This window comes from Telmatherina bonti (genome assembly GCF_933228915.1).
Source record: "Telmatherina bonti genome assembly, chromosome: 6".
NCBI classification, from domain to species: Eukaryota; Metazoa; Chordata; class Actinopteri; order Atheriniformes; family Telmatherinidae; genus Telmatherina; species Telmatherina bonti.
The window spans coordinates 30,029,573-30,046,062 of NC_136624.1; the positions used below are offsets into that span (position 1 = coordinate 30,029,573).

At 40.0% G+C, this 16,490-nt stretch overlaps 2 protein-coding genes across 2 annotated transcripts; one reads left to right on the forward strand and one right to left on the reverse strand.

Moving 5' to 3' along the window:
• Positions 1 to 492: 492 nt before the first annotated feature.
• On the forward strand, positions 493 to 7,669 carry slc26a6l1 (solute carrier family 26 member 6, like 1; the record flags this gene model as incomplete). The annotated part of the gene is made up of 19 exons (XM_079241623.1): positions 493 to 632; positions 720 to 859; positions 1,315 to 1,425; positions 1,526 to 1,701; positions 1,781 to 1,945; positions 2,283 to 2,435; positions 2,742 to 2,824; positions 2,918 to 3,065; positions 3,181 to 3,294; positions 4,568 to 4,645; positions 4,789 to 4,884; positions 5,062 to 5,168; positions 5,344 to 5,413; positions 5,488 to 5,580; positions 5,829 to 5,939; positions 6,146 to 6,574; positions 7,073 to 7,127; positions 7,211 to 7,356; positions 7,547 to 7,669. 19 exons carry the CDS (start codon positions 493 to 495, stop codon positions 7,571 to 7,573), a joined length of 2,442 nt encoding a protein of 813 aa, XP_079097749.1. The 3' UTR covers positions 7,574 to 7,669.
• A 949-nt stretch (positions 7,670 to 8,618) lies between these two features.
• Positions 8,619 to 13,879, reverse strand: p4htmb (prolyl 4-hydroxylase, transmembrane b; the record flags this gene model as incomplete). Its single annotated transcript, XM_079241786.1, has 9 exons — positions 8,619 to 8,839; positions 9,949 to 10,072; positions 10,213 to 10,303; positions 10,560 to 10,745; positions 10,824 to 10,986; positions 11,325 to 11,421; positions 11,526 to 11,716; positions 13,372 to 13,453; positions 13,553 to 13,879. The coding sequence occupies 9 exons, from the start codon at positions 13,877 to 13,879 to the stop codon at positions 8,619 to 8,621; spliced, it is 1,482 nt and encodes a 493-aa protein (XP_079097912.1).
• Positions 13,880 to 16,490: the final 2,611 nt, after the last annotated feature.

A 16,490-nucleotide genomic window follows, 5' to 3' on the forward strand; every position in this document is an offset into this window, starting at 1 on the left:
TTCTTAAAGACCCAGTATGTAATGCATGCTCATATCCCCCACCACCTACGTTTAAAATTCAAATTCTTAAGACTGCTGCAACAACCACATTAAATTAATTAAGATACATGGCCATCTGCTCAGGAGCATACTTGACTAGTCAACTATGAATGCACACAAGATACTTCATGTTTAATTACCAGTTGCTGAATGGAAAAACGGGGAGGAAGGAAACACAAAATCATCATCCTAATTTAACAGAGTTAATGTTTTCTTTTTTCAGGCCATAATCACATCCTTTCCTTGTTACAGTAAGCCATCAGTTGTAATGGCTCAGCCCCCAACATCCTGACTTTAGTTAACCATTAGGCAACATGGTATGAAAAATATAGATAGAGTTGTTATTTTGACAGTGGGGCTGAAGCATCTGGTTCGGTTGGACAGTTTGCAGTAAAGAAAACTTAAAAAGATATATATATATATATTTATATATATGCTGAGGGATTTGCGCAAATGGACAGCAGATGCAGATCTAGGAAATACAGGGTGGAGAGGGAAGTGTTGGACGAGCAGAGACTGGAAGAGGTAACAGAGAGAAAAACATACTCTGACATTCATCCACCTCTAACGGAGCGACTTAAAGATTCTTTAAGGTAAACTGTTTATCACGCCAGACACCTATTTTCACTGTATTTTAATGATCTGCTTGTATAAAGACTTGCACATTTGAATTTGTGTAGATGTACATTGCCCAAACTGAAGCGAAGTGTACTAAGCAGCTTTCCAGTGCTGTACTGGTTGCCTAAGTATTCATTCTGGGACTACGGCATGCCAGACCTGGTCTCTGGGATTAGCGTGGGAATAATGCACCTGCCACAAGGTATGACCATAGTTTAAAATGAATGATCAAATATAATATATGTAAAATACGAAAAGTATTGGCTTCGGTTGTGTTGTGTTTTTGTCATACAATACCATTAAGCGATGACTGGGCCGATAATAGCAGTTGTTTCTGTCATTTATTTCCCTTTTAAACCATGAAAATATATAAATAGACTGTATAGAAAATTTATGGTTTTATCTATACTATTTCATCTCATATTCTCTTTGAATTAGCATAGTGCATTCATACAAGTGTCCAACAAAGTTAAATCTAAATGACTCTTGTCACAGTTTTGTCAGATAAATGGATTGGATAAAAGGTTTATGCCAATTTTTGGCCAATGTATCTGTGCATCAATAATTTAATCATGTTTTTTTTTTTTTTTTTAAAGTGATACCAGAAAAAAAATTCTGTTTGTCTTCAAACTGAACTCAATTTCATGTATTCCACAGGTATGGCATATGCACTGCTGGCTTCTATCCCTCCTGTATTTGGACTCTACTCATCTTTGTATCCTGCCTTAATATACTTCTTTTTTGGCACATCTCGTCATATTTCCATTGGTTAGTGCAACTGTGACAGACAAAAGTATACCATGACCGCTGTGATTTTAGTTGCAACGTATACACAGTAATTTTTTACTGTACTGTTTACTGTGTTCAGGGACATTTACTGTGCTCAGCATCATGGTGGGTAGTGTGACAGAGAGACTTGCTCCAGATGGGGATTTCCTTCTATCAAATGGGACCAACATCACAGCAGAAGTGGACATCAATGCCCGGGACTCATACAGGGTGCAGGTGGCAGTTGCTACTACTGTCCTAGGAGGAATTATACAGGTTTGCAAAACTGATAATGCTAAAATGAAACGTTTTCTTCTTAAAGCTACTAAAACACAGGAATTATTATGTTTCAAAGGTGCTGTTGGGTGTGGTGAAGTTTGGCTTTGTGGGAACATACCTGTCTGAGCCTTTGGTGCGCGCTTACACAACAGCTGCAGCAGCACATGCTGTGGTGGCACAACTAAAATACATATTTGGAGTTTCCCCCACACGTTTTAGTGGCCCACTGTCACTGGTGTATGTGAGTACTATTAAGCATTAATTCTGCCTGCTCTGCTTTGTTAATAAAACTTTCCTCCTGTTTTAAATGCTAAAAAACATTCAAACTACGACATCTTTACACACATAAAAGTTGCACATATTTTCCATTACAGGGCCACTAGGACATTGTGCTGTTTCATTTTGTTTGCTACAGATGCTTTAATAATCTTCTATGTGTTGCTTTTGTAGATTGCCTCTCATGTTTACTTTGTTTAAGATTGTTTTACAAATCTAAGCTTGCTTGGAAAGAGCCCCATTTTACATTGACATAGCATCTACATGTAACAACCCCCTGCTTTGCTTTTTCTGATTTACAGACTTTGGTTGATGTTTGCACCTTGCTGCCAGACACCCATCTTCCCACGCTGGTAGTCAGTGCTGTGACGATGGTGCTTCTAATCGCAGCCAAAGAGCTCAACTCATTCCTCAGTGCAAAGCTGCCCGCGCCTGTCCCAGTGGAGCTCATCACAGTCAGTTGAATGAATCTCTGGCCTTCTATTGCATTATCACTTCTGTACTCTGTGCTGGTGCTGATGATGCAGCACTAAAAAAACACAGACAAAGTGGAAATAAGCAGCTGAATCAGCAGTGGTGCAAGTGGCTTCTGCATTTGTGCATTTCACAGCAAAAAATGTGTAATTATGGGTAATAATTAGGTCCACATCCAGCATATGATTGACTACGTTTTAACTGATGATCAAAGGCTGAAACGTGCTGTGAAATTGTGCTGTGCATGTATGTGTTTATGATCTAAATGTTTCCTATGACTGCTTTAGATTGTGGGAGGGACACTGGTATCATCCTATGCACACCTGAACAACAACTACTCTGTTTCAGTTGTTGGAGAAATTCCAAGTGGGTGAGTATTAGACTGTTGATTATTTAAATACATTTCCAGTAAAGCTATTTTTTCACATTTTTGCTCCCCTCTACTTTGTGATCTAATCACCAGTTTAAGCACCCCCAGTTTACCAGACATGAGTCTGTTTGGAGAAGTCATTGGTGATGCTTTTGCACTGGCCATTGTTGGATATGCCGTATCTATTTCACTTGGGAAAACATTCGCACTGAAACACGGATACAAGGTGGACAATAACCAGGTGATAAAAAAGTTCATGACTTCTGCTTCTGCATAGAAGTGAAAGCCATGTTTATGTTTGTTTTGCTCACTATTTAATCGTCAACTCTTGTGTCTTTTTTTGTGTTCTGCTGCAGGAGCTTGTTGCGCTTGGTCTCAGTAATGTCCTTGGAGGCTTCTTTCAGTGTTTCTCTGTGTGCTCCTCCATGTCTCGAAGTCTGATCCAAGAGACAACTGGAGGTAAAACTCAAGTGAGTGAGCAGCAGAAGTATCATCACACAAGTCCCAAAATACAGTAAAAGTCACCGGAAAGTCATTTATTTATTTATTTTATAAAAGTACAAAAGCATTTTTAACATCATATGTTGAAACTATGGCAAATAAATCATGGAACAAAGGTGTCCTTTGTTGAACATAGGCGTATTTTTTTCAATGCAAACAATTTGTGGATTTGAACAGGAACAGTGTGTTGTAGCATTTCAACAATCAGAGAATCCAGATCAATCTCTGATGCAAGAGACACAGTTGAGTACCAGCACTGAATCATGGTGTGCTTTAGGCCCCAAGGTAGTCTGTGTAATGCAGCACTTAGTTTAAAAGCCAGTGCCTGTGATGGTATTGTAGCTGCATGAGTGCACATGGTAGGATTACTTGCATGGTGAAACCATCCATGATGGTTAATGCTGCAATATATTAAATTTTTGGAGCAATCAATGTGGCCAGCCAGATAAAAAATCTTCATGCCAAACCTCTTTTTGTATGGCCCAATAGATCAGAAGTTATGCCACCAAAAAAAAAAAAAAAAACATTTCACAAGAAAAAAGAAATTGCATGAAAGGAAAGCAAAAAATATCGTTTTTTTTAATGAAAGTATGTAATAATTTGCTATATCATGTGTTTGGTTTTTTTAAGTGTTTTTTGTTGGAAGTATAACATAAAAGATAGGCACATAATTAGATTCTGGTGATATACTGTAATAGTTTTACATGATATCCCAACTTTGTTAACAAGTTTTCCAATCTTTCCTGTGAACATGCTTACATTATTTACGTATTTTCTTTTTTATTATTTATTTGGTACGGACACAATGGTCCATATAGATAAAAGAAACAACATCAACAAACACAGATACACAGACAACACACAAATTATTCCATGTGGCTGTTTTTCCATCCAATGTTTTCTCAAATCAGAGGTATAGTGATAGCTGCTTAGTTGAGGTGTTTGTTAAAGTCTGTATGATGGAGTTTTCTTATATTTTAAATTGGTATTAAATATGTCCTGGTTAAAAAAAAATAGTCACATATTTAATTAAAAAGCTAATTTTAAATCTTATGGTGCTCTCAAAAATTGGTACTCAGCCATATTTCACTGTATTTGTTAATTAAACAATAAAATGCCTTAAACAATCAGCAACGGGAGCTATTAATAAGTCAAGTTGCTGTCAAACTGCACATTAATATTATCCATGCACAGTAATTTAACAAGTTAACATAATAAACCGTCTTTGGATCTTACTTGCAGATGGCTGGAGTTGCATCAGCTCTGATTGTACTGGTGACTATACTGAAACTGGGAATGCTGTTCCAGGAGCTGCCAAAGGTTTGCTTGAGCATTGTTTGTTTTTGTACTGTAAAGTAATTGCATTTAACATCACAATAAACACTGTGTGTAAGGTCATGTGCTTATTTGCATAAATCATTGTGCATTTTTGGGTGCACATCTAATCGATGATGTCGTGTTAGGCCATCCTCGCATCGATCGTGTTCGTAAATCTGAAGGGCATGTTCAAGCAGTACTCTGACATCGCTACGCTGTGGAGGAGCAGCAAGATTGATCTGGTGAGAGGATAAATGAATAACCTAATGAATATGTAGCCTGCTTTATTTTGAAATATCTGCTGAAGCACAAACTTTGACAGACATGGCTGTTTACCAAGATAATGTTTTAGTCTCATTGTTGTTTTTACATTGCAACTGTTTATTTAATAAGGCATTCTCCTGATCTGAATCTCCCAGGTAGTATGGTTGGTCACTTGGCTGTCAACAATGCTACTCAATCTGGATCTGGGTCTGGCAGCGTCCATCATCTTTGCTCTGTTCACGGTTATCTTCAGGACTCAGATGTAAGAGTCCCCTTCACTTCATATTTATTTCTTACAGCAGGATCTGAGCTGCACAGTGTGTTTGAGCGATGCAGCATTAGATATTAATGTTGGACAGCAGGATCTGCCATTAAACAAAAACCCGTATGCAAACATTATGTAGACACACCTTACACGTTTTTCTTCCTCTTTTTAGGCCGACGTACTCTGTTCTGGGAAATGTTCCCGATACAGAACTTTATGTGGATATAGAGACACACAGAGAGGTGAGACAACTGAACAGAAAGCCGTACATGACTGTTTTCCTGCACCTGACAAAAACGTTTTTTCTGTTTGACAGGCAAGAGAAATTCCAGGTGTGACCATATTTCGCTCATCAGCTACAGTTTACTTCGCCAATGCTGAGCTCTATCTCGAGGCCCTGAAAGAAAAAGTTTGTTCTTGTTCCTAATAATTACCTCAAGGACTACGGCAATAACATTTTTGTTGCTAAGTACTCAGATCAGTCAAAATTCGGTCTAGAAATTTTGCAATATGGAATTTCTTACAACATGACTTTCTGTCGTCATGCTGATGTTGATTGATGCCATTCATTAGACTCTTTCTCTTGCTGAAAAAGTCATCACCTCTAGTTTCTTTTGTTATAACTGATGCCAGTGTTTTGTTTCCTTTTGTTTGCAGAGTGGGCTTGACATCAGTAAAATGATCATCTATAAAAGGAGGCAGGAAGCCAAACAGAAAAGACGAGAAAAAAGAGCTGAGAGGCGGATGAAGGGGCAGGCTAAGAGAGAGGTAAAAACCATGATATGTTCCGTCAGTTGACAGTAACATGGATTATTTTTGTTAAAATATACTAAACATGTTTGCTAATAGTGGGGGAAAAAAACATGTAAACAAAAAAAACATATATATAATTGTTGTTGTATAATTCAAATATCCATAATTATTTAACGGCATCTCCACATTTCTCCTGATTGTTTTCCTTGAACACACCTCAGAGACGGGCGCAGAAGGCAGCAAAGCAGCTGTCTGGATCACCAGAGTTCTCTGTTGAGGAAGAGGCCGTCTGCTGGAGTGACACATCTATGGATGGGACTGCTGCAGAGAGAGAGGACCATTGCTGGACAGAGAGGCAGAATGGGACTGTGTTTGTCATTCCAACCACTCCCCAAACGCCTGATGGCCAGGCTAGATGGGAGTATCTGAAAGGAGGCGATCCAGACTGCACCAGCCTAGGCTGGATGTCTGAGCTGCAGGACGGGGATACCACCACTCTGGGGTCCAGCAGTGAGGACACTCTGAGTCACGACCTAGAGCGAGTCTCTCTTGGGTCTCTTGGCAAGTGGACTTGGGACATTCATTCCATCGTCCTTGACCTCTCCACAGCTAACTTCATAGACACAGTGGCTATAAAGACTATGAAAAATGTAAGTAGTGACGCAAACAAGATATGATGGGAAAGAAGAAATTTCCATCAAATATCCTGATGTTAGCTTCCCTGATCTCTTCATAACTAAAGAGAAGAAATCATCACTTTAAATCATTCAGGCCTCAAATGTATTTAATATACAAAATACAAGATAAAAACATAAATGTTATTTTGAAGGCAGGTTATTTTGATACCTGAAGAGCTTTACAGACCTTAGACTGACTTTCATCAACATACATTTTACAATATTTGTTGATTTTATTTTGTTCAGATGTCCATTTGCTGACACAGCAACATCTTTGTTAGAACAGAGATAAAGTAAGTAGTGATGCAACACTACTTACAGGTAAAGTAACACTTTCAGGTACTCACATATAAAGTAATACTCATACACTATTACTATAGAAACTGAAGCACCTGGCAGGGAATTACAATGAAACATCCTATTTTTTAAGCTGGGTTAACAGAAATATTCTGTATCTGTTTATATTTGCAGATTTTTCAGGACTTCAGTGAGATCGATGTCGATGTCTACATTTCTGGCTGTCAAGGTCCGTGAATAAATCCTATCTTCCTTATGACTGCTGACTGAATATGCATTTTTTTGGTTACCCATCAACTATTTTCTCTGCAGCATCTGTGGTAGAACAATTAGAGAGTGGTGACTTCTTCTCTGAGACGATAACAAAGCGCCGTCTTTTCGCTTCTGTTCACGATGCTGTGCTTTACTGTCTCAACCATCGTGGAGCTACATCATTTCCTAGATACGACCCGACAGCGGTGAGTGTGTGAAGGTGATGTCTAACACAAGCACACAAAGCTGAACGTTCACAGTTGTTTCGCAGCTAGTACTTCTGTACATGTAGCTACTAATTAGAATCAAACTACCTAAAGTCTGACAGCTTATAAGGTGCTTTTTTTTTTTTTTTTTTTTACAAAACTGACCATCTAAAAACTGTTTATATTTCAGGATTTGCCCAATTCAACAAAATTTTAAAGCCCCTCACCATGTCAAGAAATTCAGCAACGAAGATGGAACTGGAGGGAAGATGAAAAGCTCTGAAACTGTATTCAGAGTGGAAACATGTACAGAATGAGGCTGAAAACAAGCTACTGAATATTGTGTTTAAGTTAAGAAAGAAGAAAACACAGAAGAAACATGAGTTTGATTTACCTTTAATCCATGAAGGACAGTGAGGAATTGCATTTTCAATATTACAAATAAATAAAATGGAATCAGGACATCTGAGGAACAGCTTGTGCTATCGTTGTGCATTCTACAAGAAAACAGTAAAGATAACTTCCAGGGACGAAGACAAGGCATCATGCATCACACTAAAAGTGTGTGAGCTGTTTTTTGGTAACGGCAGCCATTGCAGTTTTCAGGTGCAATTCTTCTCATTTGCTAGTAGCAAAAGCAACATATGTGCAATTATTGCATGCAAAGAAAAGCATTATTTGAAGTTCAGTGTGTAATATTTAGGGTTATCTAGTGACAGAAAGGCAAAACTTTACTTATAATTATATTTTTAGAACTGGAGTCACTTTAACAAGAAAGTGCGTGAGGCTGAAAATGAGTCTTCTTCATCACTGGTAAATTGTACCACATTGTTTCTACATTTGTTCTAAATGAAAAACAAGCAAACAAATATTTAGTCTAGCAGAGATCTGCTTTGTTTATTGTGGTTATCACCTTAGGTTTTTCACCATGCTTGGAAGATTCGGTTGATGGGGGAGGGAGTATTTATGCGGTTGCAATCTGAAACATTGCCACTAGATGTCAGTAAATCCTACACACTTTCACACGAGCATTAAGTCATAACTTATCACATGTACTAGTGCAACAATCCTGAAGTAGGAAATGACAATAACTGAAAAATAACATGATAGCATCGCTTTACTGTTGCATAAACTCACTGTGACCTCATTCCCTGAATAAATCTCGTCTCTACAAACTGGCCACGGAGAAGGATTACAAAACTTTGTGCACAGGTCTGAGGAAGGCGAGGAAGATTTTGTTCTATATGTATTTGGCGCATGAGCTACAAGTCTTCATGGATGCGAGGACTCTGTATGTCTGTGTTTAGGCTCAGACCTTCATCATCCTCATCATCTTCTGGCAACTGTGACACCAGCTGCTGGTAGCGAGCCTGCCGCTGGTAATCTGGATCGATGTTGATCCATTTATTGGCAACCCACTTTGTGCCATGGGTGACCACACAGCCTCCATGCAGAGCATACTCATCCTGCTCTCCCACCCAACCTGAGGAAAATAACATTTTTAACATATTGATGAACAAAGATGATAATTGCGGCAATTTTTCAGCAGATATCAGGTTTTCTAACATTTTCAGAAATAATTATACTTGTATTGAATTTTTTTTTTTTTTTTTTACTATTTTAAATTTTCTACATTTATGATACTGTGCAAACCTCTTTATATGAATTTGTATAAATAAAAGAGCAAAACAGAATTTGTAGGGATGGAAGAAGATTGAAAGTTTGATATGATCAGCTTTCTTTTTTATTGCCTGAACTTTCTGCAGCAAGCTTTTGTGTAACCTCTTTACCTGGACCTGGCAGGACACAGGACTGGTGATGACTTGTGAACATACAGAACTAGTCTTGGGGTTTTAACAGCTTGTAAACAAAGAAGATGCTTTGATAAAAACGCTACTCCAGAATATAAAGACGAGGAGCAGGAATAGTGGAAGACAGGATGAGTTCTTAGAATTTCTGGAAGGATACTCCAAAGTTCCTCTTTAGGATAACTTTGTTGCATACGTTTTTAACTTTATCTATCATTATGGTCCCGCATCAAATCACTGACTTTCAGTCCAATATTTGCGTAATTGACATATTTCATACTTTTCCTCTGTTTTCTTGATGCCTTGGATTAAAACCTTGGATTAAAACCCACCTTTCCATGGAGACCATTTCTGATTAACAACAGGTGACTCAACTGAAGGGACAATTTCATCTCTCAAGTACCATGTTGGGTTTTTATTTGGTATTTGCATGAACTTTTTTTTTTTTGTCCTTCACTTACCTAATTTCTTCCTTTATTTTTAGCGCTATACCACACAATGCCCATTTTTCATCTACTTCTTTGGCAGTCACATTGCTACAAAAATTTTACACAATTCCTTTCAGTTTTATCAATGCAGACAAGTGAATGGGGAAAATGTGTCTTTGTGACAAGCTACTAGTAACAAAATGTCTTAAGTTAATCTTTTAGTAAGTCACTTATTACAATGGTTTGAATCTGAGTTAGATGCAGATTGCTTTCTTTTTTAATTAAATTTGAATTGCAGTTCATTTCTTATTTGCATTCTTTGTAAAACCAACAGAAACCACGTGTAGTCTACCTACCTCTTCCATCAGAGAGGTAGTTGTACCAGAAAACCGCCGTCCCTTTCATGGGCTTCACTCTAAGATTACTCTTGTCACAGTTCCTTCTGGTGTCCAGAAGATCCACGTCGTTCTGTATGAGAGACTAAAACACACACTCAAATCAAACGATGCAGTTTCCTTTATGTTGCCGTCCTGACAAACAAGTGAGTTAACACAGATATGAAAGACATGCACAGTACATCCACAGTACTTTTGCAGCACTCTCCAAACACATTTACGCACCACTTCATCATAGGTCCTGTTGTCTGCCACAGGGAATGCGGTCTCCCCGCCCCCATCAACAGAGTTCAGGTAGAAGAGAACTGTGATGTACCTAAGTGTGCGACACAGATTTAAATTGACACACACACGTATGGTGGAAACAAACAGCACACAAACACACGTGTACAAACAAAAGGCAAGCATACAAAGGCCCCAAAAGTTGACAATGTTGAGTCACGAAAACTAACATGCCAGCTGTGACAGTGAAGCGTCAGTAACGTCAGACAGATGAATCCACACCTGAACATTCACAGACTTCTTATGTCCGATCTCCAGTGATCTCAGTTGAAACACCTGACTGACCTCACCTGCATGACGTCTCAAAAGGAGTGGAAGTATTAGCTGCAAGGCGGGTGTGTGTGCATGCTGTTTCAGGGTAGACAGGCCCGCTGTCATGGTGGGCGTGGTAATGTCCCCCTTCCTCATAGCGAACCACCTGAAGGGGCTCGCTGAGGTCCACTAATGCGGGTGGGAGGCGAGTGAGACGAATCACCCTTTGGTGAAGGAAGAAGGTTCAAAATTAGTATTTAAAAGAACTCACTGAGCTTTAAGCAGCGGTACGGCTTCCTCACCTCTCCTTGATGTCCTGAAGGACCTGGTGGGCTCCTTTGCCCTGATAGAGCCAGGTGTGCCTGCTGTTCCGCACCAGCTGGCTTCTTTTCACCCCTCGCTGCAGCAGAAAACGCTGGAAGGCATCGTTGCTCAGGAGCCTGAACTCCTCCAGATTCAACAAACCTATACCAAGTATGAAAAGGACAATCAAGACATGTGAAGAGACAATAGGATTAACATGGGTTCATTTGTTCTTTTTTTAGTGACCTGAAATCAATCAAATGACATAAATCGGCAGGCGTTAACCTGAGCAGAATTTCAGCTGGTCAAAATAAACGGTAACACTTGTGTTCGATGGTAGAAAATGGAAGGATGGAACGTTATCCAAACTTTTAAGTTTTAATATGTTTTCAAAACTGTCAATTTACTAATCGTTTCTTTCACTCTATAAAGACTCTTCTTCAGTGTGCAAAGTAGCACATTTTGGTCCTCCAGAATGATGTTTGAAGTTGCTTTCTCACCATTATTATCTTTGTCAGCTTTTAAGCCAGCATAGATTTCTCGCAGATTCTCTGGAGTGAGCCAAATGCCGTCCCTCACTCGAGAATGAGTCAGTATCTGTTGAAGACACGGTAAAAAGAATGAGATGAATTAACAATCCTACGAAAAAAGGAAAAAAGAAAACTTAAGCATGGGCTCACAGTCCACAAACTGACATACACCTCATGAAGCTGCAACTGTCCGTCCTGGTTGATATCAAGAAGATTGAAGATCTCCTCTGGGCTGAGGTTCAACTCTTTGGCCAGCTCTTCTTGTCCTTCTTGTACCATCAGCTGGCTTTCCATAAGACCCTTCAGCTGTGCCAGCTGCATCACCACACGACACTCATCGTCTGAGAGAAACCCAGGAATCTCTGCACAAACACCAACAGACTTAAACAGATCAGAGGAGGCTCGCTGAAGCTGCCAGCATTACATGACTGCAATATTCAGTGCTTTGTGTTTCTTATTTATACATTTTAGTTGAAGTGATGTTACCAAGTATTTGCATGCAGACTAGAGCTGAAAAGACCAATTCAATTAGATAATTCTTTCTCTAACACAAAGACTTTAAAGTGATTTAGCATACAGAAGTTCAAAGTCAAATATGACCTTTTAATGAGAATAACTTTATCATTTCTGTTCCCACGAGTAAGAAAAGAAAGAAAAACATTTGGACCCCCCAGTATATATCAGTCATCAGAAGCTTTTCAACTCAGTCCTCTGAACTACTGTTGCTTTTTACTGACGATTAGAGTGAGGGATGTTCAGAAAGGCCCCATTACAAGACAGCAGAGCATTTTTCAGACAGCTGTGTCCTCAGTGTGTTAGCAAGTATTTTAGAGGTCAAGTTAAAGTTTTGGTAGACCGGGAAAACATTTTAACAGATTCCTACAACTATTGCTTGTAGGATTGATAAACACAAAAAAACACTCATTTGGCCTCCAAAAACTGCCTGGGAGGATCAAGAGGTTCTATTGTTGTGGCGTACTGTTTAACTGCAGACATGTACAGATATCAGCTCATCATTGGAGTTTCTTCAGATGTTTTTTTTTGTTTTTTCTTTGCAAAGTACCAAATTTCAAAAAAGACAATCTGATGAGAAGCTCAGCTACAGCTATTAAGCATGGGACTACATTAGTCATTCTTTATGTTACAGCTAGTTGTACTGAAAACATTTATTTGGTGGAAGTAGAAATGAGTAATCCACCAGCAGCACATTCTAACAATAAATATGACTTACATTAGAAAGTTGAAAATGAAGAGGAAGAGATTGACAACATGACCATCAGAACTGACGGAACTTCAAGAAGCAAAAGCTGAATGGTATACTGTAGTCTTGTGTGGAGCTTCCCTGTTACCCTGACTTGGACTAAGCAGCATAGAAAATGAATATAGATAGCACTTGTTCCAGATGCAGAAAATATTGAGGAGTAATGTCAGTTTTAACTTTACACATTGTCATCTTCACTAAATCAGGAAAAAAGCAGTCATCTTCACCATGCCAGAAACCCAAATTATCATGTGACTGTTTCCATAAAAACATTCTGCTTACCACCTAAAAATCAAGCGAATGGTGTTGAACATTGTTCCCACTAAGCAGCTATGTAGCAGATTCATCTGAATCATTCATTCTAACAACTGTTTTCTGCTCTGCTGATATTGACCCATCATTAATTTCAAACATGAAATCTGAAGTTCATAATTATAAAATGTTCAGACTGAAATGAATAAACATGTTGGCTCAGCTTTATGGTTTGGCAACACTGTTGACGGTATGTGGATTTTACTTGGGTGCAGATGTGTTTCTGATCTATACCCAGTGAAAGCTGAGTTGCCTCAGGACTTATTGACCTATTTCATGCAGCCCTGATAGATTTTTGTGCCATCCACGTCTCAGCAGTGTGTGGACATGTATGATGAGGTTAAAAAAAGTGCTCTGATTGTCGCATGTGTTTGCTCAGAAGAAGAAATTCTGCCATTAGAGGCTCCCGCAGGTTTCCTGCAGGTTTACTTTCATGGCCCTTACCAAACAGCAGCGGTTTCAGGCTCAGAGTCCGCATCTCGTGCACTTTGCCCGGTACCAGTGACACCTTCTGGACATGTCCCACCTGAGAGATAAACCAGTGATTTACTGGTACGTATGGAGTGTGCGTGCCAAAGAAAGTGGGTAGAACTGAGCAGGAGTGACGCATCTCCACATTACTCACCCTTATTCCTTCGATTCTCGCCAGAGAAACATCGCGCACAAACTCGGGTTTTGATGGCGGACGTCGCGCGTCGGGGCGCTGGTGGCCACCGCCGGGCGCATCACGACTCCGGCCGGCTTCCTCCTGCCCGCTGCTGTAGTGCACGTAAAACAACAGCGCTATAACGTTGATGATGTACACGTGAAAAAACACCATTACAACCACGAAGTACGAGCGGGAGCACACGCTGCTCTTGGGGCCAGAGAGACGCTCGCAAGGCGGCCGGAGCGGCAAGGTCGCTCTCCGGGACGGAGCCGTGTCGTCAGCATCCTCCTGGTTGTCAGTCATTTTGTTGAGATTCGAGTTGATTGTTCCTCAGGAGCAATAAAGTCCATCTGGTTATCCAAATTGAAGTGTCTTGATGAAAATGTCCTCTACAAGACACCCAAGTCAAGTTAAATTGAACTTAAAAACTACAAAAAGAAAATATGTTTATTTTAGTAACGTTTTGGTTGGTCTCTCAGAATCTGAACTGAACTCTCTGCATATTAAAAAAAAAAAAAAAAAAAAAAAGGATCCGGGTGAAGGCGCAGTGATTAGGCTGTTAGAAGTGTGTGATAGTCTCTTTGCTCTCAGGAAGCATCGCTGCAGCCTCGGACAGGCTTGTTTACACTGCAGCAGACCCAGGCAGCATCAGCACCAGCAGCGCACTGCGCAACCAAAACCACCACGGAGCTCATCTCAGAAACACGCTCCAGGAACTGGACCCTGCGTCAGCTGAATGCAGAAGCAATCCATTCAAATCAACGGGATTTTCCTGGAAAACAATAAAAATAAGCCCCGATTTGTTTGACTGGGAACAGAACACGCCATTTCCCGAGGTTCCTGGTAGACAGCAACAGTCTGTGCGCAATGCTGACCTCTGGCGACCTGAACACCAACAACAGTTTTTGTCCGTCTCGCTTTGAGCAGAAGGCAAGGCAACGTTGAAACACAAACTTAATACTCTGGTTGCCAAAGACCGCCAGGTTCCACAACAGATTATCTAGAAAGTTATTTTCTTTCCCTTTGAGTCAGCTACTAAAAATCATGATTGTGGTAAAGGTGTAAAAAACAATACAGATGTCTTCATTGCTGCTGTTGCCACAAGTGGGCACTCATTGATTTATTTTGCATTCTTGCAGAGACTTTCCACCACAAAGTGTCATTGCTTCTCTCACTGTGTGCATTTTTTTTAAAAGGAAATGCTAAATGTTGGTTTTCCTTCTTTCTCAGTTCAGTCTTTTTCATCTCACTCCAACTGAATGAATATGACCCAACCAGCTTAGCATGTATAACAACATCAATTACTTCTAGTTTCCCTGATGTTACCATCTCCACAAAAAGAATAAGACTGACTTTTTAAAAACTAATTTAACCTTTACTTATACAGGAAGTACAGACATTATCTTATTAACAAGACAGGCCGACTTTGGACAAACAAAACATTTTAAAGTTACAGACAGATCTAACACTACATGCAAGACCGGATTATCCAATGGACATTATGGGCACAGGCCCAGGGGCCCATGCCCACTTGAGGCCCATGGGGGCAAACATCAGCAGTTTGGACATGAAACAAAATGTACATAAAAGCCAGATAGTTACACCACAGTGTCTGGTGTATTGTTATTGGTACCATTGGCTGAGAGATGTTAGAAATGTTGTTTCACAGTGTATCATTCACAATTTTCAAAATGTTGTGGTGGGGAAGGGCCCCCCTGGAACGTTCCAGGCCCAGGGGCCTGTGCACTTTTGATCCAGTCCTGACAACAAGAATAACAGTTGAGTGTAATTTTTTTGGCAGTTTTCACAATAGTTTGTAGAATTTAGGATCACTCATTCATGGGAATTGGAACAAAAAAGGTTTTAATAAATTGCTCTTCAGAATTGTGGCCCAGTGGTTAGCACTGTGGCCTCACAGTAAGAAGGTCACTGGTTTGATCCTTGGCTGGGGAGGGGTTCAGTCAGTGGCCTTTCTGTGTGGAGTTTGCATGTTCTCCCCATGTATGCGTGGGTTCTCTCCAGGTACTCTGGCTTCCTCCCACCATCCAAAGACATGCATGTTAGGTTAATTGGTTACTCTAAATTGCCCCGAGGAGTGAGTGTGAGTGGTTGCTTGTCTCTGTGTGTGGCCCTGTGATGGACTGGCGATCTGTCCAGGGTGTACCCTGCCTGTCGCCCAAAGCCAGCTAGGATAGGCTCCAGCTTCCCTGCGACCCTGAATTTGATTAAGCGGTTCAGAAAATGAATGAATGAAACTTTTCAGAAATGGTCACTTTCTACATTGAGGTTATATGTCTCCAGATATTAACATTCATTCATTTTCTTTGCCGCTTATAAGTAAAGACTATATAGTCCAAGTAAGGGTCATGGGGAAGCAATCATAGGACGAGAGGCAGGGTACACCCTGGACTGGTCACCAGTCCATCACAGGGCCAAAACAGAGAAACAAACAACCATTCATCCTCACACTCATACCAAGGGATAACTAAGAGTAACCAATTAACCTAAGATACATGTCTTTGGGTGTTGGGAGGAAGCCGGAGCAACTGGAGAGAACCAACACATACACTGGGAGAGCATACAAACTCCACACAGAAAAGTCTCCATTGGATGGGATGGGTGAGGATATTAGCAACACACATACAAACACAACATGGCACTATTAGAAAGCAAAATTTTAATAGTGTACCATGAATTTCTTTTTTCACAACCTTTGTCACATGAATGCATGCTGCTGTCGCTGATTTGCTGCTTATTATTTCTGATTAAAGCCATAGAAAGCATGGCGGATGGCGTACTGTTGCTGGAAATACATAGCAAATGCACGAAATGTGCATAACTTTTCATATTATATTCTACCAGGTATTGAGAATTCTTGCTTAGATAGTAGTTAGCTTTAGCATGAGCTAAAAAC